The sequence below is a fragment of the Salvelinus namaycush genome, chromosome 34 (assembly GCF_016432855.1).
Source record: "Salvelinus namaycush isolate Seneca chromosome 34, SaNama_1.0, whole genome shotgun sequence".
Lineage (NCBI taxonomy): Eukaryota > Metazoa > Chordata > Actinopteri > Salmoniformes > Salmonidae > Salvelinus > Salvelinus namaycush.
The window spans coordinates 33,214,487-33,239,778 of NC_052340.1; the positions used below are offsets into that span (position 1 = coordinate 33,214,487).

The 25,292-nt window shown below is 48.2% G+C and overlaps 1 protein-coding gene across 1 annotated transcript; it reads right to left on the reverse strand.

Moving 5' to 3' along the window:
- Positions 1-5,061: 5,061 nt before the first annotated feature.
- LOC120028487 (extensin-like) lies at positions 5,062-8,579 on the reverse strand. The gene is made up of 4 exons (XM_038973691.1): positions 8,557-8,579; positions 6,116-7,345; positions 5,457-6,012; positions 5,062-5,121 (listed from the first exon to the last, which is right to left on the reverse strand). Exons 1-4 carry the CDS (start codon positions 8,577-8,579, stop codon positions 5,062-5,064), a joined length of 1,869 nt encoding a protein of 622 aa, XP_038829619.1.
- Between the last annotated feature and the right edge of the window lie 16,713 nt (positions 8,580-25,292).

Genomic DNA, 25,292 nt, shown 5'->3' on the forward strand with positions numbered 1-25,292 from the left:
AATACAATGTGAAAAAACAGAGTCAAATAGTTGGAAATGCTGTAATTGTTCTGTGGATGGAGATAAATGACCAGACATTTTTTTCAGCACAATAGTCCCAAGTGATCAGGAGCATTAAAACAAAAAAGAGACTCTCACCACAGCACATGGGGATTGGAACAAACTGTCTGCTCCCTGTGAATCCTCCCCCAAAACTGCAAATAGTCCCCTGATATCACTACAATTCAATAGCATGTTATCTTCCAGAGAACTGCAGCGTCCATCTGGAGAGATACTGTAACGAACAGAAGAACACTACAGACAGCTGGACATGATGTCAGAGGGACTTTTCACATGCTACTGATGTGACTGTTCCCACTATACACTATAGACACAGTCCCAGAGGTTAACAGCTAGTCATAAGCCATTTATACTGACATCAAAGCTCCTCTTTCAGCACTCTGCACAGAAGTTAGCTTTTCATTAGTATCTGCATTCTGCACACATCCCTCTTTCACTCACCACCACTGTAACAACGGCCTTAGTTAGTGCAGCAAATTAAAAGCCAACAGCTATACACTGACAATAAATGTGACGGACCTCTGGTGGAACAGCAATATGAATACATTACTACCACCACCGTAACATCCAGCTCCAACTGACCTACCGCTGCTACACACACACACACACACACACACACACACACACACACACACACACACACACACACACACACACACACAGTGTACTATCCATCTGGTGTCAGTGTCAGCTCCCCCGGGGCACACGCCCCAGAACAGTAATTGTTTCTCTAATGTACATCGCACTTCATGCAGAGCAATCACCACACACACACACACACACACACACACACACACACACACACACACACACACACACACACACTCACACACACACACACACACACACACACACACACACACGCAAACAGACAAACACAAATACACACACACACACACGCAAACACACACACAAACACACACGCAAACACACAAACACCCCACGCAAACACACACACACACACACACACACACACACACACACACACACACACACACACACACGCAAACACACAAACACCCCACGCAAACACACACACACACACACACACACACACACACACACACACACACACACACACACACACACACACACAGGGGTGGAGGCAGGGGTGGAGGCAGGGTGGGGTGGAGGTGGGGGTGGGATGGGGTGGGGTGGAGGTGGAGGCAGGGTGGGGTGGAGTTGGAGGCAGGGTGGGGTGGAGGTGGAGGCAGGGTGGGGTGGAGGTGGAGGCAGGGTGGGGTGGAGGTGGGGGTGGGGTGGGGTGGAGGTGGGGGTGGGATGGGGTGGAGGCAGGGTGGGGTGGAGGTGGAGGCAGGGTGGGGTGGAGGTGGAGGTAGGGTGGGGTGGAGGTGGGGGTGGGATGGGGTGGAGGCAGGGTGGGGTGGAGGTGGGGGTGGAGTGGGGTGGAGGTGGAGGCAGGGTGGGGTGGAGGTGGAGGCAGGGTGGGGTGGAGGTGGAGGCAGGGTGGGGTGGAGGTGGGGGTGGGGTGGGGTGGAGGTGGAGGCAGGGTGGGGTGGAGGTGGAGGCAGGGTGGGGTGGAGGTGGGGGTGGAGTGGGGTGGAGGTGGAGGCATGGTGGGGTGGAGGTGGAGGCAGGGTGGGTGGAGGTGGAGGCAGGGTGGAGGTGGGGGTGGGGTGGGGTGGAGGTGGGGTGGAGTGTGTTTGAAGTGTTGAGATGGACCGCAGTAGAACACCACCCCAGGTTGGCTTTAAAAGCAGTATCAAATCAAATCAATTCGTGGATAATCCGCTCCTTGAAGCTGGAATGAAAGGGTCAATTTGGGTGGAATGATGGGAAAACATTTACATACCTGTAGATTTATAACAGGGTTTTAAGGCTGCGTTAAAAGACACATTTAGATGAGTGTGTAGGGAGCTATCCCTCTGAGCATGTTCCCCCACACACACAGTCTGATCCTCTACCCTCTCTGCAGCTCCTCCCACTGCTCCAAGGCAACCAGACACCACCAGGGATGTAGATGTGACAACAGGATTTCAGACCCCACAATCCTCAAACCTCCCTGCCAATGAATGACATTAATTGGTTGGGCTGATGCCAAGTAGTGCCAAAGACAGACGGAATCAAAGAAAAGTTTTGTTTTGGGTTTCCATAAACAATGATACACTGTCCGTTCCAATTGTCATGGCATTCAGGGGTTGTGAATATTTATGTTTCAACCCAGCTGCTAAAACATGTCGTCCTGTAATACTAGACAACCTCCAGTGTTACTATACTACTGATCACCAGTCTTACTATACTACAGGCCTCTTATGACTGATCCCTAGTGTTACTGATCTACAGGCCTATTATGACTGATCCCTAGTGTTACTATATTACAGGCCTCTTATGACTGATCCCTAGTGTTACTATACTACAGGCCTCTTATGACTGATCCCTAGTGTTACTATACTACAGGCCTCTTATGACTGATCCCTAGTGTTACTATACTACAGGCCTCTTATGACTGATCCCTAGTGTTACTATACTACAGGCCTCTTATGACTGATCCCTAGTGTTACTATACTACAGGCCTCTTATGACTGATCCCTAGTGTTACTATACTACAGGCCTCTTATGACTGATCCCTAGTGTTAGTATACTACAGGCCTCTTATGACTGATCCCTAGTGTTACTATACTACAGGTCTCTTATGACTGATCCCTAGTGTTACTATACTACAGGCCTCTTATGACTGATCCCTAGTGTTACTATACTACAGGCCTCTTATGACTGATCCCTAGTGTTAGTATACTACAGGCCTCTTATGACTGATCCCTAGTGTTACTATACTACAGGTCTCTTATGACTGATCCCTAGTGTTACTATACTACAGGCCTCTTATGACTGATCCCTAGTGTTACTATACTACAGGCCTCTTATGACTGATCCCTAGTGTTACTATACTACAGGCCTCTTATGACTGATCCCTAGTGTTACTATACTACAGGCCTCTTATGACTGATCCCTAGTGTTACTGATCTACAGGTCTCTTATGACTGATCCCTAGTGTTACTATACTACAGGCCTCTTATGACTGATCCCTAGTGTTACTATACTACAGGCTTCTTATGACTGATCCTTAGTGTTACTATACTACAGGTCTCTTATGACTGATCCCTAGTGTTACTGATCTACAGGTCTCTTATGACTGATCCCTAGTGTTACTGATCTACAGGCCTCTTATGACTGATCCCTAGTGTTACTATACTACAGGCCTCTTATGACTGCTTAGAGCAGCTGAGAGGAGGAGCTCACTAGCTAGGTCAATAACCAGGGATGACTCTCCTGTTGGTTCCTGCGTATTAATGAAGAAATGGTTGCCAAGGACAGAGCAGCAGGTCAGGACTGAAAGACAGCTGTAATCCCAGAATACACTATACTATAGGAGTGGGCAGCTAGGACTGGTTTTCCAGGCCTGCACCTCCATGGCTTAGTGACTAAATATGGTCAAAAAACACCACAGCCATCATGACAATGACAGAGGATCAGCAGAGACAGGACATCTAACAGAAAAGCACCCCTCCTGAGAGACAGTGGAATGTTAAGAACTTACACAGGGAACAGTGTTTTAGGCTTTAGTCACACTATTAACACATTACTCTATGTACTGTCATATCTATCATGTGAAGGCGGGCGAGAGCTCCTCCAGGGAAAACATAGGTTTACAACTGTGAAGAGTGTCACGTTCCTGACCTATTGTTCCTTTTTCTTTTATTTATTTAGTTGGTCAGGGCGTGAGTTGGGGTGGGTTGTCTATGTGCCAGGATCCGCCAGAGCCAGCTAGCCAGGATCCGCCAGAGCCAGCCAGCCAGGATCCGCCAGAGCCAGCCAGCCAGGATCCGCCAGAGCCAGCCAGCCAGGATCCGTCCCTCATTCCGGAGATGCCCCTCATTCCGGAGATGCCCCTCATTCCGGTGTTGCCCCTCATTCCGGAGATGCCCCTTATTCCGGTGTTGTCCCTCATTCCGGTGTTGCCCCTCATTCCGGTGTTGCCCCTCATTCCGGTGTTGCCCCTCATTCTGGTGCTGCCCCTTAGTCCGGTGCTGCCCCTCATTCCGGTGTTGCCCCTCATTCCGGTGTTGCCCCTCATTCCGGTGTTGAAAGCGGGTAGTGACTATGGTGGGGTGGGGACCACGACCAGCGCCAGAGCCGCCACCGTGGACAGACGCCCACCCAGACCCTCCCCTAGACTTTATGCTGGTGCGCCCGGAGTTCGCACCTTAAGGGGGGGGTTATGTCACGTTCCTGACCTATTGTTCCTTTTTATTTTATTTATTTAGTTGGTCAGGGCGTGAGTTGGGGTGGGTTGTCTATGTGTGTTTTTCTATGTTGGGGTTTTGTGTTCGGCCTGGTATGATTCTCAATCAGAGGCAGCTGTAGTTCGTTTGTCCCTGATTGAGAATCATACTAAGGCAGCCGGGGTTTCACGTGTGTTTTGTGGGTGGTTGTATCTCGTGTCTGTATGTCTACCACACGGGACTGTTTCGTTTGTGTTTCATGTAGTCTGTTCCTGTTCGTGCGTTCTTCGTTTATTGTAAGTTCTCAAGTCCAGGTCTGTCTACATCGTTTATTTGTTTTGGTAGTTTGTTAAAGTGTTTTCGTGTTTCGTCTATCATTTAAATAAATCAGTATGTCAAACTATCACGCTGCGCATTGATCCTCTGATCCTTCTCGCCTCTCCTCGTCTGAGGAGGAGGACGAAGTAGACGATCGTTACAAAGAGACACTTGTCCTTAACCTTGTCTCTTCCCCAGCATCCCAAGTGACCAGTAACCACACATAAACGTATGGTTTCCCTTATTCCAGAGGTATTACAGTACACTGCCACTAATCTAACTGCTGGCTGGAACACACAATAAGAGCCACATCAGATAGGGGCCACGTCTCCACCCTGGCACCATTCAGGACAGGGCCTTATCTGGAGGGAAACACTTTTCAGCTGCGCTGGGCCATCCATACGGGCTACTGACATTGAGCTCTGTGGGCTTTAACCAGGGCTTAGTGCTCTCTCCTGTCTCTGCCTCGGGATCCATCCTCCCCTTCCTCCTCCACCAGCTCCTCTCAGACACAGCCCCAGTCTTATCACAAGAGCAGAGCCTGCTAGCAACGCTGCACAAAGGGCTATTTACTGAGCCTGTGTCAGGAGTTATTCAACTTTAATCCCACTAGCAAGCAGCATATTCCGGAAATGAATTATAGATGACACAGGTTACAGTCCCCTATATGACCCCTATTCCCCCCTAACGCACCAAGCTAAAGTTTAATAAACTAGATTATCAACTTGCTGTGTGTATACCGTCTGAAAAACGCCAAGATGGAATTTCATATAATAGAAAAGGAAGTTGGTGCACTGAAAGAAGTGAGAGGGGAAAAGTAATCCTGATGTGAATTACAGCTGGAGGTAGGGTAGAGGTTTTTAGGGTCTGGGGAAAAAGGCGTGTGTTGGAGATGGTAGGGATCAGGGAGGAGGTGAGAGTTTTTCTAGATGGGGGAGGCAGCAGGGAGGAGGTGAGAGTTTTTCTAGATGGGGGAGGCAACAGGGAGGAGGTGAGAGTGTTTCTAGATGGGGGAGGCAGCAGGGAGGAGGTGAGAGTGTTTCTAGATGGGGGAGGCAGCAGGGAGGAGGGGAGAGTGTTTCTAGATGGGGGAGGCTGCAGGGAGGAGGGGAGAGTGTTTCTAGATGGGGGAGGCTGCAGGGAGGAGGTGAGAGTGTTTCTAGATGGGGGAGGCAGCAGGGAGGAGGTGAGAGTGTTTCTAGATGGGGGAGGCAACAGGGAGGAGGTGAGAGTGTTTCTAGATGGGGGAGGCAGCAGGGAGGAGGTGAGAGTGTTTCTAGATGGGGGAGGCAGCAGGGAGGAGGTGAGAGTGTTTCTAGATGGGGGAGGCAGCAGGGAGGAGGTGAGAGTGTTTCTAGATGGGGGAGGCAGCAGGGAGGAGGTGAGAGTGTTTCTAGATGGGGGAGGCAACAGGGAGGAGGTGAGAGTGTTTCTAGATGGGGGAGGCAGCAGGGAGGAGGTGAGAGTGTTTCTAGATGGGGGAGGCAAGAGGCAACAGGGAGGAGGTGAGAGTGTTTCTAGATGGGGGAGGCAGCAGGGAGGAGGTGAGAGTGTTTCTAGATGGGGGAGGCTGCAGGGAGGAGGTGAGAGTGTTTCTAGATGGGGGAGGCTGCAGGGAGGAGGGGAGAGTGTTTCTAGATGGGGGAGGCAGCAGGGAGGAGGGGAGAGTGTTTCTAGATGGGGGAGGCAGCAGGGAGGTGGTGAGTTTGTTTCTAGATGGGGGAGGCAGCAGGGAGGAGGTGAGAGTGTTTCTAGATGGGGGAGGCTGCAGGGAGGAGGTGAGAGTGTTTCTAGATGGGGGAGGCAGCAGGGAGGAGGTGAGAGTGTTTCTAGATGGGGGAGGCAGCAGGGAGGAGGGGAGAGTGTTTCTAGATGGGGGAGGCAGCAGGGAGGAGGTGAGTGTGTTTCTAGATGGGGGAGGCAGCAGGGAGGAGGTGAGAGTGTTTCTAGATGGGGGAGGCAGCAGGGAGGAGGTGAGAGTGTTTCTAGATGGGGGAGGCTGCAGGGAGGAGGTGAGAGTGTTTCTAGATGGGGGAGGCAGCAGGGAGGAGGTGAGAGTGTTTCTAGATGGGGGAGGCAGCAGGGAGGAGGGGAGAGTGTTTCTAGATGGGGGAGGCAGCAGGGAGGAGGTGAGAGTGTTTCTAGATGGGGGAGGCAGCAGGGAGGAGGGGAGAGTGTTTCTAGATGGGGGAGGCAGCAGGGAGGAGGGGAGAGTGTTTCTAAATGGGGGAGGCAGCAGGGAGGAGGGGAGAGTGTTTCTAGATGGGGGAGGCAGCAGGGAGGAGGGGAGAGTGTGTCTAGATGGGGGAGGCAGCAGGGAGGAGGGGAGAGTGTTTCTAGATGGGGGAGGCAGCAGGGAGGAGGGGAGAGTGTTTCTAGATGGGGGAGGCAGCAGGGAGGAGGGGAGAGTGTTTCTAGATGGGGGAGGCAGCAGGGAGGAGGGGAGAGTGTTTCTAGATGGGGGAGGCAGCAGGGAGGAGGGGAGAGTGTGTCTAGATGGGGGAGGCAGCAGGGAGGAGGGGAGAGTGTTTCTAGATGGGGGAGGCAGCAGGGAGGAGGGGAGAGTGTGTCTAGATGGGGGAGGCAGCAGGGAGGAGGGGAGAGTGTTTCTAGATGGGTGAGGCAGCAGGGAGGAGGGGAGAGTGTTTCTAGATGGGGGAGGCAGCAGGGAGGAGGGGAGAGTGTGTCTAGATGGGGGAGGCAGCAGGGAGGAGGGGAGAGTGTGTCTAGATGGGGGAGGCAGCAGGGAGGAGGGGAGAGTGTGTCTAGATGGGGGAGGCAGCAGTATACAGTGATGAGAAAGGAAAGGTCTGCTATGTGTTGAGCTTGTTCAGACACAGTGCTGAATGCTTCCTCTCACACTAACAGTGTTCAACTGCAAGGATGTCTTGCTGGCTTTGGGGAATGGAACTGAACTATTATACTGAACCTCAGGTCTGAACCTCAGGTCTGAACCTCAGGGTCTGAACCTCAGGGTCTGAACCTCAGGTCTGAACCTCAGGTCTGAACCTCAGGTCTGAACCTCAGGGTCTGAACCTCAGGTCTGAACCTCAGGTCTGAACTATTATACTGAACCTCAGGTCTGAACCTCAGGTCTGAACCTCAGGTCTGAACCTCAGGTCTGAACTATTATACTGAACCTCAGGTCTGAACCTCAGGTCTGAACCTCAGGTCTGAACTATTATACTGAACCTCAGGTCTGAACCTCAGGTCTGAACCTCAGGTCTGAACTATTATACTGAACCTCAGGGTCTGAACCTCAGGGTCTGAACCTCAGGGTCTGAACCTCAGGGTCTGAACCTCAGGGTCTGAACCTCAGGTCTGAACCTCAGGGTCTGAACCTCAGGTCTGAACCTCAGGTCTGAACCTCAGGGTCTGAACCTCAGGTCTGAACCTCAGGTCTGAACCTCAGGTCTGAACCTCAGGTGTAGTCGTGCTGTTCTACTGCCTCTTCTCCAGAATGTCAGTATGTACACCTACATAGATTTCCTTTACAAAGTTTACTACAAGTGATAGTAGTGATAGTTCAGCTGAGCACCTGGTTTTCTGAAAATGGTCCAGCGATACAGGGTCAGCAGTACCAGTAAATTCTAGTGAAATACACTGGGCACGGTCTCCTGGGTAACTGCAGAGTCACAGCCGTTGTCTCAGACACAGTAGGCAAGGTAGGTAGTAAATTGAAGGGACTGAGAAATCCAAAGTGGCAGTTACAACGTAAGATAGCATTGCATTAAACCCAATTCCCATAAAGAATAGATAATATCATTGCCTGCATGCAACATCAGTCATTATAATTGCCAACGCCTCCGAGTTGACATGTTAAGTCATACCTCTTATCCTTTAGCATAGGGAGTAGACTACACACCCCCTGGGGTTGAAGGGTAACTTTGACTCAATACTGAGGTCAGGCCACTGTGTTTCGTGTGTGACACCCGACCCTGTGGACTTCCTGTATCCCATGGTCGTCCCATATACAGACAGAGGCCTTTCATTACTGCCTGGTCCTGCTCCCAAATCACAGGGCTGTGCTGTGGCTGAGCCTTGGAGGGAGGGAGCCTCCCTGAAGCCAATGTAATTGGATCCAGGGTCATCGTTATCAAGTATGCCGGGTCGACATCAGGGAGGACTTAATGATCCTCAAACAGCTGCTTTATCCCCTACACCACATTCCTCCACTCCTCTACCTTTCCTTTCCTCTTCTCTCCTCTCTCTCTCCACTCTTTTTCCTCTCCTCTCTCTCTCCTCTCCTTTCCCATTTTCTCCAGCTCTGAGGTGCGATCCTCTGTTCTTGATAGTGCTAATCCCGGGCCGTTTGACAAACCAAACCGTGTATTTATGGGAAATACTGATGTAAACATTCCTGCAGTTGCAGCCTCTCAGAGCAGAGCAGAGCGGCTCTCTGTGCGATGGAAAACAGCATGGCTGGAGGAGTCATGGAAATGCCTCAATGTTCATGATTATACATAAGTATTCAGACCCTTTGCTATGAGACTCGAAATTGAGCTCAGGTGCATCCTGTTTCCATTGATCATCCTTGAGATGTTTCTACATCTTGATTGGAGTCCACCTGTGTTAAATACAATTGATTGGACATGACTTGGAAAGGCACACATCTATATAAGGTCCCACAGTTGACAGTGCATGTCAGAGCAAAAAACAAGCCATGAGGTCAAAGGAATTGTCTGTAGAGCTCCGAGACAGGATTGTGTTGAGGCACAGATTTAGGGAAGGGTACCAAAAAATGTCTGCAGCATTGAAGGTCCCCAAGAACACAGTGGTCTCCACCAAGACTCTTCCTTGAGCTGACTGCCTGGCCAAACTGAGCAAACGAGGGAGAAGGGCCTTGGTCAGGGAGGTAGAGTGGCCAGATGGAAGCCACTCCTCAGTAAAAGACACATGACAGCCCGCTTGAAGTTTGCCAAAAGGCACCTGAAGGACTCTCAGACCATGAGAAATGAGAATCTCTGGTCTGATGAAACCAAGATTGAACTCTTTGGCTTGAACACCAAGCATCACGTCTGGAGGAAACCTGGCACCATCCCTACTGTGAAGCATGGTTGTTGCACTATCATGCTGTGGGGATGTTTTTCAGCGGCAGGGCTGGGAGACTAGTCAGGATCGAGGGAAAGATGAACGGAGCAAAGTACCGGGAGATCCTTGATGAACACCTGCTCCAGAGCGCTCAGGACCTCAGACTGGGGCAAAGGTTCATCTTCCAACAGGACAATGACCCTAAGCACACAGCCAAGACAATGCAGGGGGGGGTTCGGGACAAGTCTCTGAATGTCCTTGAGTGGCCCAGTCAGAGCCAGGACTTGAACCTGTTCGAACATCTCTGGAGAGACCTGAAAATAGCTTTGCAGCGACGCTCTCCATCCATTCTGACAGAGCTTGAGAAGATCTGCATAGAAGAATGGGAGAAACTCCCCAAATACAGGTGTGCCAAGCTTGAAGCCTCATACCAAGGAAGACTTGAGGCTGTAATCGCTGCCAAAGGTGCTTCAACAAAGTACTGAGTAAAGGGTCTGAATACTTATGTAAATGTGATATTTACGTTTTTCATTATTAATACATTTGCAAACATTTCTAAAAACCTGTTTTTGCTTCGCTATTATTTGGGTATTGTGTGTACATTGATAAGGGAAAAAAAACAATTGAATCAATTTTAGGATAAGGCTGTAAGGTAACAAAATGGGAGTAAAGTCAAGGGGTCTGAATACTTTCTGAATGCTCTGTATGTATCCCTGAGCAGTTAGAGACAGAGCCTGTCCGCCCAAGCGTTTCCAGTCAGAGAACACATCTTCAAAAGATTCCATTAGATACATCAACTGAAATGACACAGATTGACTCAATTTGGTGAGAAAAGTGAATCAAATGGACAAAGACACTCACAAACAGCATGACCTTCCAAAACACACAGGGCTGTATAGGGCTCAAATCCAATGTAAACAGCTACAGTGACATGAATATGTTTGTCTCCTCCTTGGAGTGCTGGGAGCTCAAATGAAGAATCAACGTTGTTGAGATCTATGCTTGTGGTACGAAGCAGAGCGGAGTCCGTTGTGTTGGAAGCCGGTGCTGGCTGTGAGCTGTGAACCTTAAAACACAGCGTGGCAGAGACACAATGTGGGAGAAAATATGTTACCCAGTAAGAGCACGGTTGTGTTTGTGGTTAAATGACAGGTGGTTATGATAAGTGGTGAGAGTATTGTGCCAGCAGCAGGGCCTCAGCCTGCCTATCTTAACCACACGCAGGAGAGAAGATTACTCTACACAGTTACTCCAGCTACTCCATTGGCTCTCTGTGTGTCTGTGTCTGTGTGTCTGTCTTTGTGTCTGTCTTTGTGTCTGTGTGTCTGTGTGTCTGTCTTTGTGTCTGTGTGTCTGTGTGTCTGTGTGTCTGTCGTTGTGTCTGTGTGTCTGTGTGTCTGTGTGGATGTGTGTCTGTGTGTCTGTGTGTCTGTCTTTGTGTCTGTGTGTCTGTGAGTCTGTGTGTCTGTCTTTGTGTCTGTGTGTCTGTGTGTCTGTCTTTGTGTCTGTGTGTCTGTGTGTCTGTCTTTGTGTCTGTGTGTCTGTGTGTCTGTGTGTCTGTCGTTGTGTCTGTGTGGATGTGTGTCTGTGTGTCTGTGTGTCTGTCGTTGTGTCTGTGTGTCTGTGTGTCTGTCTTTGTGTATGTGTGTATGTGTGTCTGTGTGTCTGTCTTTGTGTCTGTATATCTGTCTTTGTGTCTGTGTGTCTGTCTTTGTGTCTGTGTGTCTGTCTTTGTGTCTGTGTGTCTGTCTTTGTGTCTGTGTGTCTGTCTTTGTGTCTGTGTGTCTGTGTGTATGTCTGTGTGGGACACAGTGAAAGAGTGTCAGGCACAATTCATTATCTATAGTGCTCTTAGGAACAGCTCATTCACTCACACCCCTAGTAGAAGACATTATGCAACGGTGATTTGAAGATATAAAAACACCAGGGTTGAGGGAAGAAAAGGGGCTGCATTCTTTCACCACAGCAGTGGAGTGACACAGGGGTTATAATTGAGCATATTGTACTATTTTGAATGTAGATGAGTTCATCTATAGGTCTCTGTTGGGGGTTAGCTGCTGCAGAGTATGGATGAATGAACTTGGGTGAAAATATATATTTTTGTATCAGAAAACTGAAAATAGAACTCGAAACAGAGGCCAGTGTATTCCAGGAGTGTGTGACCACCAAGCATAGCAGTACAGTAATCACCTGAGGGGTAGTAAGGGATATGAAAGTCTAATTCCTCCCTAAAACATGATTCCTCTGTTATTAGAGGCTGCCTGGTCCCCTGTTTGTTGGGGGGGTGCTGTTGGGGGGGGGGGGGGGGGGCAGCTCAGCCCTGACCTGGACAACCGTGCAGGAGGGGGCTGCTGTAATTAGTTTTCATCTGACCCCCCAGGGGCGGTGAGGGGTCATGATCCTGGGGTCACACAGTCTCTCTCTCTCTCCCCTCTCTGGGCCCTGCTCTATCCTCTGCTCCATTTTCTCCTCCTTTCATCCTTCTCTCTCTCTCTCCCCTCTCTGGGCCCTGCTCTATCCTCTGCTCCATTTCTCCTCCTTTCATCCTTCTCTCTCTCTCTCTCCCTTCTCTGGGCCCTGCTCTATCCTCTGCTCCATTTTCTCCTCCTTTCATCCTTCTCTCTCTCTCTTTCTACTAGTCATTACTGAGGTTCCTCTGCCTCCAGCCAATCCACCAGCAGCCTTCATAGCCGTGTATGTAGTGCTCTGTGTCATCACAGCAACCGCTGTACTAGAGCTCTGGGAGGTGAGGTGAGGGGCGGTTAGGGGAGGTGGGGGAGGTGAGGAGAGGTGAGGGGAGGGGAGGTGATGAGAGGTGAGGAGGGGAGGTGAGGAGGGGAGGTGAGGAGGAGGGGAAGGAGGGGAGGTGAGGAGGGTAGGTGAGGGTAAGTGGGGGAGGTGAGGCGAGGTGAGGGGAGGTGAGAGAGATGAGGGGAGGTGAGGGGAGGAGGTGGAGGTGGAGGGGAGGGGAGGGGAGGGGAGGGGAGGGGAGGGGGAAGTGGGTGAGGGGAAGAGGTGGAGGTGGAGGTGAGGTGGGGGAGGTGAGGGGAGGGGTAGGTGGGTGAGAGGTGGAGGTGGAGGTGAGGGGAGGTGGGGGAGGTGGGGGTGAGGGGAGGAGGTGGAGGTGGAGGTGAGGGGAGGGGTTGCTCTGAAAACTCCAGTGAGACCAATTTGTGAAAGGGTGGTAAGAGGAAGTTTGTACCTGACTACTCCCCTACTCCCCTACTCCCCTATTCCCAACATGCACAACCTCTTGACGTTGAGGAAAACGGTTATCAGCACAGCTCAGCAAAGAACAAATGGAACAATGCAACCAAGCAACACATTCATTTCACGTAACATTAGGGCACTGAGGGAGGATTTATCAGAACGGTGAGAAGAATAAAGAGAGAAGGTAAGGTACATGTATTCGTCCCTGGTTCAACATGAACACATAACGTGGTTCACATGGGGAGTGGAAGTAAAAAAACATGTTTCTTTCACAGTTAGTCAGTCATGAAGATGGGGAGGTGAGAAACAGTGTATTTACATACTGAGTGGAGTGGGGAAAGGGTGAGCTTTTCTTTCACAGTTAGTCAGTCATGAAGATGGTGAGGTGAGAAACAGTGTATTTACATACTGAGTGGAGTGGGGAAAGGGTGAGCTTTTCTTTCACAGTTAGTCAGTTATGAAGATGGGGAGGTGAGAAACAGTGTGTTTACATACTGAGTGGAGTGGGGAAAGGGTGAGCTTTTCTTTCACATGGGTCACTGGTTTAGCATCCATGTGAAAAGACAACAACCCCTGTTACAGCATGGACACAGCCATGCATGTCCCTGTACCACCCCGATTTATTATGGCTCCACAGTACACACTACGTAATTGATGCTTTCAATTCACACAGAGTCACAAAGGAATTTACAAGGCAGAGCATACTAATAGGATAAAGGAGCCTTCTGGATTCATGAAGCTGCCACTCTGTTACAAATCTAATAACTATTAAACTTGAAAAAGAGCACACAACCCACAACCATTTTGCTGCTTTCAGCAGAAAAGCCTGACAGAGAGATTGGATCAGGGGGGAGGTGGTGTCAGGGTTGGAGGGGGTGGATGGAGGTGGCTAACGGGCCATATTGTTCAATTAAAGAGATTTATTTAGCAGCTGAGCAATGAGATTGATTATTTATCTCATAAATAATTCTTGCTCTGTATTGGGTATGGGAGGACTAGGTGAGACGTGGGCTTTATGCAGGCCTGGTCAATAATTCTCTATCAGGAGAAAATAAGATAAGTCTATATTGGTGGGCTCAGAGCCCTGGACCAGGCTGGGGTCTGATATTAAAACCTGTGGGGGTTTAATCAGACCTCGGGGGGCCACCAGGCAAGTGAGCACACGCCAGAGCCCCCCTGTGCATTGCTTTGCCACACTACCCTGCACCCCCAGCCTAAATGACATTACGCCCTCATTACTAACCCAGCCCCAGCCAGGCCTGAATCATAAACCACCCATTTAGACACACATCCACTGATCCAGCCCCAGATTAGCCTGCCGTATTGGGCCTGTGCTCAGTGGGCTGGGGGAGACGGGGGGCCAATACTGGAGATTGACCTGTGCTTCTGGCCAGTCAGCAGTCACTCAGATAGATATAGAGATAGACACAGGAGAATAGAGAAGAGAAGACAAGAATATAGGAGAGGAGAATAGAGGAGAGGAGAATAGAGGAGAGGAGATGAGAAGAGAGGAGAGGAGAATAGAGGAGAGGAGAATAGAGGAGAGGAGAATAGAGGAGAGGAGATGAGAATAGAGGAGAGGAGCTCACACTAATATTGCCACAGGTCCTGCCCTCTCTCTCTCTCTCTCTCTCTCTCTCTCTCTGCTATTTGTTCAATTGACAGCAAGTTTCCCTGGTTTTATTACACATATCAATATTATCTATGGAAATTAAGCTTGATAGGATAAATATGTACGTGCAAACTCACCTACATCAGGAGAAAGCAAAGGACCAAGGAGGAATCAGCAGGCACAAAGGACAGAAGAGAAAAGAGAGAGAGAAAGTTATTTATATATAGTATCTGAAATTATATTCCGAAAATGTTTGCCTTGTTTGAAATTAGATCACGAAAGTTGTTAATCAAATGTCAGGTTTGATGTCTTCTTTTCAGATACCACACTGACACATACTAGGTGAATGGATGTGGATTTGTCAATATGAAACACTACCATTGACAAACATGTGCGTTCATCACTTCAATCTTCAACTAGTAGATTTTTTATCATAGTGTTGAATTTATCCAAACCATCAGGAAGTGAATTAGAACAATGATGTTGACAACAGATGTACAAGACTTATTTTATCAACCACAAAGACAGGCCCCTTAAATATTTCAGCTACTAACACAATGGAAACAAATGAACCTACGATCCATCTTCCTATGTTTGTGGCCGATTCTGTTTCCATTTGTACAGCCAGCTAAAATCTGTTTAAGAGACCCTGTCTTTTCTAATGAGATGTCACTTGATTTAGGGTCGGGGGAGTTGAAGGCTACAATGTTTCACAAAGGGCTTCTCCCCACCGCCGGGCCGTCAATGGAAATCAATAGAGACGATACAATTATTAATACAGTCCTGGTCAGTTAGATGTGAATGAGACGGATGACATTAAGCCAGATTGATCCAGAGGGAAATGGATTTCATAAAGCACTGAATGCCATCATTATATTCCACACAATGGAGCTGGACTGAGAGAGAGGAATGCAGAGACGGTTCATTTTATTCTTCGGTATATAAAGGCTCTGAACATATCCCTCATACATATACCTATCCTGTTATACACAATCTACTGTACATGACCCATCAGCCTGCTACAATTGTCACACACACAAACACTCCTAAAATAATTTAAAGGCAATCACAGAAACACAGTATTTGAGTTTCAGTTTATGCTGTGTGTGTGTGTGTGTGTGTGTGTGCATGCATTTGTGTGTGCTGCGCATCCCTACGTGTATGTGTGCATTTGTGTGTGTGTGTGTGTGTGTGTGTGTGTCTGTGTGTGTGTGTGTGTGTGTGTGTGTGTGTGTGTGTGTGTGTGTGTGTGTGTGTGTGTGAGGCTGTGCAGTAAATCCACTACTGACTGTGTAATGGCTCTCTGTTGGCCCATGGAGAAGGGGGTTGGCCACCAGCCGGCCCCTGCGTCCCAGGTGTCTGTCTCAAATGGATATTCACCCAGGAGATTAGCCCAGCTCCCAGTACAGCTCTCAGTTCAGCTCCCAATGGGCCCAGTGCCTACAGTCAATAACACAGCATCAAAGCTGGTAAATACACAGACACACAGGCCAGGATCTGACTGTTTGAATAACCCCCAGCACAAGAACAGACTGGATATACCAATAAGCCCTGATTATTGGCATTATAGCCCATATACTATATTACAGCTTCATTAGTCTTCACAAGTCATTTTGGAAATGAAATGGTTGGAATGATCTGTGGATTTACTCAAGGGGGTTTATTGAGGACAACCGATATTTTAGCTCTATCCCTGTCCATTCCGGGTCTGTTAGAACATAATTCAGTCATAACACTGTAACACTTTGGTAGCACCATCCTACCTAGAGTGGACTGAGGAGCCGGAGGAGGTGTACAGTCAGTGGAGTGTAAATAGTGTTGACTGGCTCAGTGTGTGCGAACTGGTTATGGTTCCGCATGCCAGCAGCTGTTGTGTGAACAAAGCAGCTGCTCCTCCCTGGCCAGTCAGCCAGTCACACGGCAACAGGAACCACGGGAACCCGCCCTCTGAGCTCCTCCCTGGCCAGTCAGCCAGTCACACGGCAACAGGAACCACGGGAACCCGCCCTCTGAGCTCCTCCCTGGCCAGTCAGCCAGTCACACGGCAACAGGGACCACGGGAACCCGACCTCTGAGCTCCTCCCTGGCCAGTCAGCCAGTCACACGGCAACAGGGACCACGGGAACCCACCCTCTGAGCTCCTCCCTGGCCAGTCAGCCAGTCACACGGCAACAGGGACCACGGGAACCCACCCTCTGAGCTCCTCCCTGGCCAGTCAGCCAGTCACACGGCAACAGGAACCACGGGAACCCGCCCTCTGAGCTCCTCCCTGGCCAGTCCACCAGTCACATGGCAACAGGAACCACGGGAACCCGCCCTCTGAGCTCCTCCATGGCCAGTCAGCCAGTCACACGGCAACAGGAACCACGGGAACCCGCCCTCTGAGCTCCTCCCTGGCCAGTCAGCCAGTCACACGGCAACAGGGACCACGGGAACCCACCCTCTGAGCTCCTCCCTGGCCAGTCAGCCAGTCACACGGCAACAGGGACCACGGGAACCCGCCCTCTAAGCCCTTTGCTTACAGCACACACACACAGGCAGCGCGTCACAACTAACTACTGTCCAGTCTGGCCCTCCAAAGATACCCACCCACCCACCCACCCACCCACACACACACACACACACACACACACACGGGAACCCGCCCTCTAAGCCCTTTGCTTATAGCACACACACACAGGCAGCGCGTCACAACTAACTACTGTCCAGTCTGGCCCTCCAAAGATACCCACCCACCCACCCACCCACACACACACACACACACACACACACACACACACACACACACACACACACACACACACACACACACACACACACACACACACACACACACACACACACACACACACACACACACACACACACACAGAGGGCAGGAGCATGACACCAGCAATCAAGTGGTGATTGGAGACATTGTTGTCGTAGCCATCACTGAAATGTGAAATGAGGTGAAATGAGTGGAGAAATCCAATCTACTGCAGGCTGCAATCCCACATTTCTGAACAGTCTCTGTGCTGAGAAGAAAGTTCAGGGGTTTCTTAAAGTTAAACATTCTCCTGTGGGGCTAATGTAGCGTTTAGAAGGACTGATAAATAAATCCTGTAAAGGACTGAGTGCTAAGAGCTGTCTGACTGATCCCCTTCCCCAACCCCCCCTGACCCTCTCTGTAATGTAACCTATCTCTAGCTGTAGACTGTAGAGTAGCTGCCTGCCCTGAGGAGAAGCAGCGCTGGGCCACCCTACCATCACCACCAGCCACCAGCCTCCAGGTCTCTCTCTGCCACACTAAGACTCTTCACTGGACTCATACAGCGACTCTAATATCCCAATTTCCCTCCAAATGTATTTATTTAGACGCATTCAAATCCACTTCAAAGGGCCGTTTGAAGAGTCTCTGGGCTTTGAAGTACACACTGCAACACAGCCCTATCTATCCCACAATCCTTTCTGGTGTGTCATTAGTGCAACAGCTTCTTCCCTTCCCAGCGAGGGTCCTGATTAGCACAGTATAACACGTTAACATAAGAGGACTGAACAAGTTATTAGTGTGGAGGTCCAGTGAGGGCTGGAGCCAGCTCTGATACCAAGTATTACCAACACTAATCTGACCAACTGAGACGGGATTACTCTGTTTATGCCCGATGTCGGAGGTCATCTGAGATGAATGAAGAAACACAGCACATAATGTGGCAAGAGGCATAACTGGTATAACTATGGGTGTTTTTGCTCCTTCTCTTTCAACTCTGGTTGCATGTCAACACATTAACCTTTATGCCACAATAGCATAATAATAAACTATGACTAGAGGCCTTGAGACATGACTAAGAGTTCACCATCAATGACCAATGCAGCTGCTCCACAGCAAGCTTCATTAAATGAAAAATAATATGCAAAAAAAGTACCTTAATCAAAAGCAGAATTCTGAATAAAATGTTTCCCAGCTAATTTAACAGACGTGACACAGTCTACCTTTGCAGTCTGAATGAAACATTTCAACATGGATTACTACTAATCTCAAAACTGTGAGATTTGAATGAAAAAATATATAAAAATGTTTATCTCTCTCTTTTAATTATCAGTGGCTGGCAGTCTCAGTGTGTGGAGCTGTGCTAATAATTATTTAATGAACTTGTTGACTGGGGATGGTAGAGGGCAGTGGTCCCCCCCCTTGTTATCTCCTCTCTCGTCTCATGGTCACACAGACAGGGACCGGCAGGTATCTCTAGGAGCGTGGATGCTATTAATTAAAGACTGAAGCAGATGCGTCATGTTTAATGTAAGACAGAGGGAATTAACACTACTGGCTCTATTGTGTGTGTGTTTGTCAATCTTAATTCCTGAGGAGACCATAGGCTTACCACAAAGCACCATTTAAAGTGGAACTGAAAGAAATTTAGCAACATGAAATCTCATTAAAATATGATAATTTACACCACCAGGAAGAATATGATGCCATTTTTTTCTGAGAAGTGAGCAGTTAGATATGGTAATTTTCACGTTTTCATAAATTCATCAAATGTCTGGGAATGACGTAGAGTAAGGCATTTGTGAAATTTCTACAGACATATAGAGTGGGAAAGCGGCTGTGCATTTGGACAATTAATAGACAATTCAGTAAATCAAACCTAATAAAAACGTATCAGTCTTGTCCAGGACCAAACTCTACCCGGTGGGCCATAGCCAATCAGAGCTACAGTAGGCCTACAGTATATGCAAATAAGCCATTTGCCGGAAGATTCCCGGTGTTTGTGATGCTCCTTGTTTGGTGCAACGCAGACAGGGCGGAGAGCGTAGTGAAACAGAAGAGTAATTGTCTGTGCTTTTGAGTTTTGATGTTGAGTCTTTGCCCGACAATGTGATGTTAGAATATTTCAGTTAAGCTGTATGAGCTTTTGTGCTGAACCCATTACGATGTTACAGGTGTCAAGCTTATGGGCATGTAGCAGCAGCAGTGGCGTGCCGTGGGCCTGGGGCCTGGGCCTTCAGTGAGGTACTACACAGTCCCACCCGAATTAATCCACCTCTTATTACCATCGTTATGATGCCATGGCTCTAGACACTATACATTTAGACAGAAACGCAGTATAACCAGGCGTTGCGTCACCTTGAAATTGACAAATTGACATTTTTGGGTAAACAGTGTTTACCCAAAAACATGACACAATCAATGAGTCTTTTCAATATTTCCCTTCACCTTTTCATTGTGCAGCTCCGTTGCCCTGCGCGTTTGTTCGTTGAGCTGTAGATCCACTCCGGTGTCCCCAAAAGTTTTCAAAAGCACCATTGCTTGTAAGTGCCCAGCCGTACTTTGGTGTCTCGTTTCTGCCTTGGTTAGACAACTCAAGTTTGCAAAGCCAGTGTGGCTCCAAACACCAAATCGATCACTTGCAAATAATAGGCATTCCCAGCAGTACAGTTTGCAGTGCTTCTCGGAGCCTGTGAGCCATTGATAGCGCTGTTGGTCGGCGTCGGGCGACCTCTCCTTACAATGTCTAACTTTTCTTGAAAAGTTCGTCCTGAGAATGGCGTTATAATTATATCCTCGACCAAATCGATATCTTCTCCTCCTTCCGCCATTGTGGGTTGAAAAAACAGCTTAGTAGTACGCGAATTAATTCGTTTATCAAATTCAGTTTCCTAGATCTGCATAGACCTGCCCATAGGACCTGCCTCTCAATATTGGTAATCCAATCAAAAGACGTGCACGCACTACGCCTGCTAGCTGGCTCCTGTGTAACACTGGAGCCAGCCAGCAGGCGTACAATGGCCAACTCTAAAGCTGATTGGTTGACACTAAATTTTCATTTCCATTCACTATAAGCTACAAGCACCCGCACTGTTGATTCTGAAGGCCTGAGGGCAGATTTTAGACCCCTGGCAACACATGATGGCTGAATATGATTGGATAAAAGATCTAACATAAAGACCAGCCCTCCAAATCTCAACCTGGGGCTGGAAGCAGTGCAACCAAGAGGAAAGCTATGAAATGAAGAGTATAACTCTTCCTCTGGGGAATAATTTAATACATATTTGTGGGAAAATATATTTAAAAAAAAATTATATTCTGATGATGTTTAGGCCAGCAGAGAAGGCCTTGCTGGCCCTGACGGCCCACCACTGGGCAGCAGTGTGTAGGAGGGAGGATCCTAGGAGTGAGAAGTGTGCAGAAGGGCATGAGTATGTAGTATTGGAGAAAGAAGCGGTATGTGTTAATTGCAGGGGTGCCCATTGTGCTGGGGATCAGAAGTGTCCGGTAGGAGGGAGGCAGGTTGAGGTTACCAGGATAAGAGTAGTGCAGGGGGTGCAGTATGCTGAGGCAGTGAAGAAAGTAGAGGAGGAAGGGTCAAGGGGGAGGGATTCGGAGAGGATCCGTGTGAGTAGTGGATCTGTGCCGGCACAGAGGGATCGGCCAATGAGTGATGTATTCTTCACTAATATTGGCTTCTTAGCATTCATAGCAATGGTTATCAACTGTACTGCAGTGATGGAACGTAAGTCACAGGAAATAGAGGTTGTGGTGGCAGCTGCAGTATTTGGGGGTACGATATTAGACTGCAGAGGAGTTGCATGGTGTGTTGAGTGGCCGTTGGATGGTGTAGGAACAGATAGGGTGTAGTGGAATATGGAGGTGGGTTTTAATGACTGTAGGGTTAGATGGCAGAGACATTTTTAGTTTCGTTTTTTTCCTTTCCCCTTTTTCCATTTTGTGTCTTAAAGTGTAATGGATTTATTCCCCAGTCTAGTTGGGGGCGGAAATGCAACATATATTACATGGTTCCTCAACTATTTGGCCCCCCAAGTTTTCTGTGCAAAAAATAAAATAAATAACGTGTTATATTTTTTTACATTTTCAATGTTGGACATAAAAGACGCCAAGTGATTTTAATATAATAATTCTGTTCCCAAGTATTCACACACATAATAGAGAGAAACGTGATCTTTTACAAATGTAAGCAAGGTTTGAAATTATTATGTTTTTATTTTTATTTTTTATTTTTTTTATCCCCTTTTCTCCCCAATTTTCATGGTATCCAATCGCTAGTAATTACTATCTTGTCTCATCGCTACAACTCCCGTACGGGCTCGGGAGAGACGAAGGTCGAAAGCCATGCGTCCTCCGAAGCACAACCCAACCAAGCCGCACTGCTTCTTTAACACAGCGCGCCTCCAACCCGGAAGCCAGCCGCACCAATGTGTCGGAGGAAACACCGTGCACCTGGCCCCCTTGGTTAGCGCGCACTGCGCCCGGCACAGGCCTGCTGGAGCAGGCCTTGTGGCCTGCTGGAGGTCATTTTGCAGGGCTCTGGCAGTGCACCTCCTTGCACAAAGGCGGAGGTAGCGGTCCTGCTGCTGGGTTGTTGCCCTCCTACGGCCTCCTCCACGTCTCCTGATGTACTGGCCTGTCTCCTGGTAGCGCCTCCATGCTCTGGACACTACGCTGACAGACACAACAAACCTTTTTGCCACAGCTCGCATTGATGTGCCATCCTGGATGAACTGCACTACCTGAGCCACTTGTGTGGGTTGTAGACTCCGTCTCATGCTACCACTAGAGTGAAAGCACCGCCAGCATTCAAAAGTGACCAAAACATCAGCCAGGAACCATAGGAACTGAGAAGTGGTGTGTGGTCACCACCTGCAGAACCATTCCTTTTTTGGGGGTGTCTTACTAATTGCCTATAATTTCCACCTTTTGTCTATTCCATTTGCACAACAGCATGTGAAATTTATTGTCAATCAGTGTTGCTTCCTAAGTGGACAGTTTGATTTCACAGAAGTGTGATTGATTGGAGTTACATTGTGTTGTTTAAGTGTTCCCTTTATTTTTTTGAGCAGTGTATATATATGTATATATTTTACAAATATTATAGTAATCGATAATATTTCAACCGGACTGTAAACTATTCAATACTGGAGAGAAAGAAAATGTCGAGCAACCATTTTCTTTCTCTCCAGTATTGAATAGTTTCCAGTCCGGTTGAAATATTATCGATTATTGATGTTAAAAACAACCTGAGGATTGATTATTAAAAACGTTTGACATGTTTCTACGAACTTTACGGATACTATTTAGAATTTTCGTCAAGCCTTGATGACCTGCCTAAGGCTGTGGAATACTGAACATAACGCGCCAAACAAATTGATTTTTTTTATATAAAATGTATCTTTATCGAACAAAAGGAACATTTATTGTGTAACTGGGAGTTAAAGGTAAGTGATTAATTTTATTGCTTTTCTGGCTTTCGTGACCAATATACAGTGCTGCAAGGTGTTCTTAATGTTTTGTCTAGTGATCGATAAACTCACACAAACGCTTGGATTGCTTTCACTGTAAAGCATATTTTCGAAATCTGACACGACAGGTGGATTAACAACAAGCTAAGCTGTGTTTTGCTATATTGCACTTGTGATTTCATGAATATAAATATTTTTTGCATTTGTTTATTTATTTGGCGCACTGTAATTCAGCGGTTGTTTACGGAAATGATCCCGCTAAAGGGATCCGTGCGTCAATAAGTTTTTAACCTAGATTATGCACAGGCATTTTATTTTAAAGGAGTTGTGCAGAGGACTTATTTATTGATAGAGCACAGAGGACTGGGTCAACGGGTCACCTCAAGAGGTGAATCATTTATTTTTGTATTCCTTAATTCCATTCTATGTCTATTTATTTATCAAAGCTGGGTTGCTGTCCTTTTTTTTGTGTACAAGCACTACACTGTGTTATCTCATGACTAAAAAAGTGTCATGTCAGGTTTGGTTGGTTTGGTTCATTTATATGTTTTTTTAGTTTTGTATTTTATTTTTACTTTTATTTAACTAGGCAAGTCAGTTAAAAACAAATTCTTATTTACAATGACAGCCTACCCCGGTCAAGCCTGAATGACTCTGAGCCAATTGTGCACCGCCCTATGGGACTCCCAATCACGGCCGGATGTGATAGAGCCTGGTCCATTTGTATTGTCAGGCTTGATAGTGCATCCTTGGTTGGTTTAGTTCATTTGTTTGGTCCTGATGCTTCCCCTTTAATCGTCCTCTCTCGTCTGCCTTTCCCCGGGAGAGGGTATGTTGTCCTCTGCTTCTCTATTTTTAAGTGGAAAACATGTCAATATGTTCTTTAAGCAGAAGGAAAGTTTTGTAATTCGTGTTATTAATATATTTAGTTGTTGAAATATATAATTATATTTTTCATGCACAAGCACTTTAAAACAAATGTTTATTGAGGTCACTAGCTACGTTAAACGCGGACGTGAGAGAGAGCGCAAGAGCTGACACTGCAACCTTTTTTTGTCAACTCTCTGCAGGTGGCAAATAAATCCCCACAAATCGATCCAGTTCTCAGAGTTATTTCAGACACAACACAGAATGAAGCACGCTACATATGCAGTATATACAGTAAAGTGAACTGTGTGTTGGTGAGAAGGACAAAGAGCAGTGGTGAGAGCCAGTTACAGAAGGGTTTACTGTGGTGAACCCAGCCATGTTGGAGGAACCACAGACAGCAGAGAAAATATTTATTTATGGCTCATGTTGAACGCTGGGATTCTCCCCTATCTCTCGCTCTCTCTCTCTCGCTCTCTCTCTCTCTCTCTCTCTCTCTCTCTCTCTCTCTTTCTCTCTCTCTCGCTCTCCCTCCCCCCATCTCTCACTCGCTCTCTCCCTCCCTCTCTCTCCATCCCTCTCACCCTCTATCTCCCTCTCTCTCCCCCATCTCCCTATCTCTCTATCTCCCTCTCTCCCAATCTCCCTCCCTCCCTATATCTCTCTCCCCCGTCTCCCTCTCTCTCTCCCTCCCTCGCCCACTCTCTCCCTCTCTCTCTCCCTCTCCCTCACCCTCCCTCTCCCTCTCTCACTGTCTCCCTCTCTCACTGTCTCCCTCTCTCTCTCCCTCTCTCTCGCTCTCTCTCCCTGTCTCCCTGTCTCCTTCTCTCTGTGGGCCTTTCACTGTCACCCTGACTGTTTTCAGGTCTGCTTTAATGACTTCAGGGTTAATCCTGGGAGAAGAGAGCAGCATAGTTCTTCAATTCTCTCCCTCTCCCTCTCCCTCTCCCTCTCCCTCTCTCTCTCTCTCCCTCTCTCTCTCCCTCTCTCTCTCCCTCTCTCTCTCCCTCTCTCTCCCCCTCTCTCTCCCTCTCTCTCCCTCTCTCTCCCTCTCTCTCCCTCTCTCTCCCTCTCTCTCCCTCTCTCTCCCTCCCTCTCCCTCTCCCTCTCCCTCTCTCCCTCTCCCTCTCCCTCTCCCTCTCCCTCCTTCTCCCTCCCTCTCCCTCTCCCTCTCCCTCTCCCTCCCTCTCTCTCTCCCTCTCCCTCTCCCTCACCCTCCCTCTCCCTCTCTCACTGTCTCCTTCTCTCTCTCCCTCTCTCTCGCTCTCTCTCCCTCTCTCCCTGTCTCCTTCTCTCTGTGGGCCTTTCACTGTCACCCTGACTGTTTTCAGGTCTGCTTTAATGACTTCAGGGTTAATCCTGGGAGAAGAGAGCAGCATAGTTATTCAATCTCCTCCCTGCTCTCTCTCCCTCCCCATCTCTCTCCCTGTCTCTCACTCGCTCTGTGGGCCTTTCACTGTCACCCTGACTGTTTTCAGGTCTGCTTTAATGACTTCAGGGTTAATCCTGGGAGAAGAGAGCAGCATAGTTCTTCAATTCTCTCTCTCTCTCTCTCTCTCTCTCTCTCTCTCTCTCTCTCTCTCTCTCTCTCTCTCTCTCTCTCTCTCTCTCTCTCTCTCTCTCTCTCTCTCTCTCTCTCTCTCTCTCTCTCTCTCTCTCTCTCTCTCTCTCTCTCTCTCTCTCTCTCTCTCTCTCTCTCTCTCTCTCTCTCTCTC

Bases quoted from the DNA above. Each gene is read 5' to 3' on its own strand.
- LOC120028487 (XM_038973691.1), bottom strand. From the start codon at position 8,579: ATGGGATACAGGAAGTCCACAGG. The intron at 7,346-8,556 runs GTCGGGTGTCAC...TCCCCCATCTAG, and splicing joins GGATACAGGAAGTCCACAGG to ACACACTCTCCCCTCCTCCC. The intron at 5,122-5,456 runs GTAATTCACATC...TGTGTCTGAGAG, and splicing joins CCTCTACCCTACCTCCAGCT to GAGCTGGTGGAGGAGGAAGG.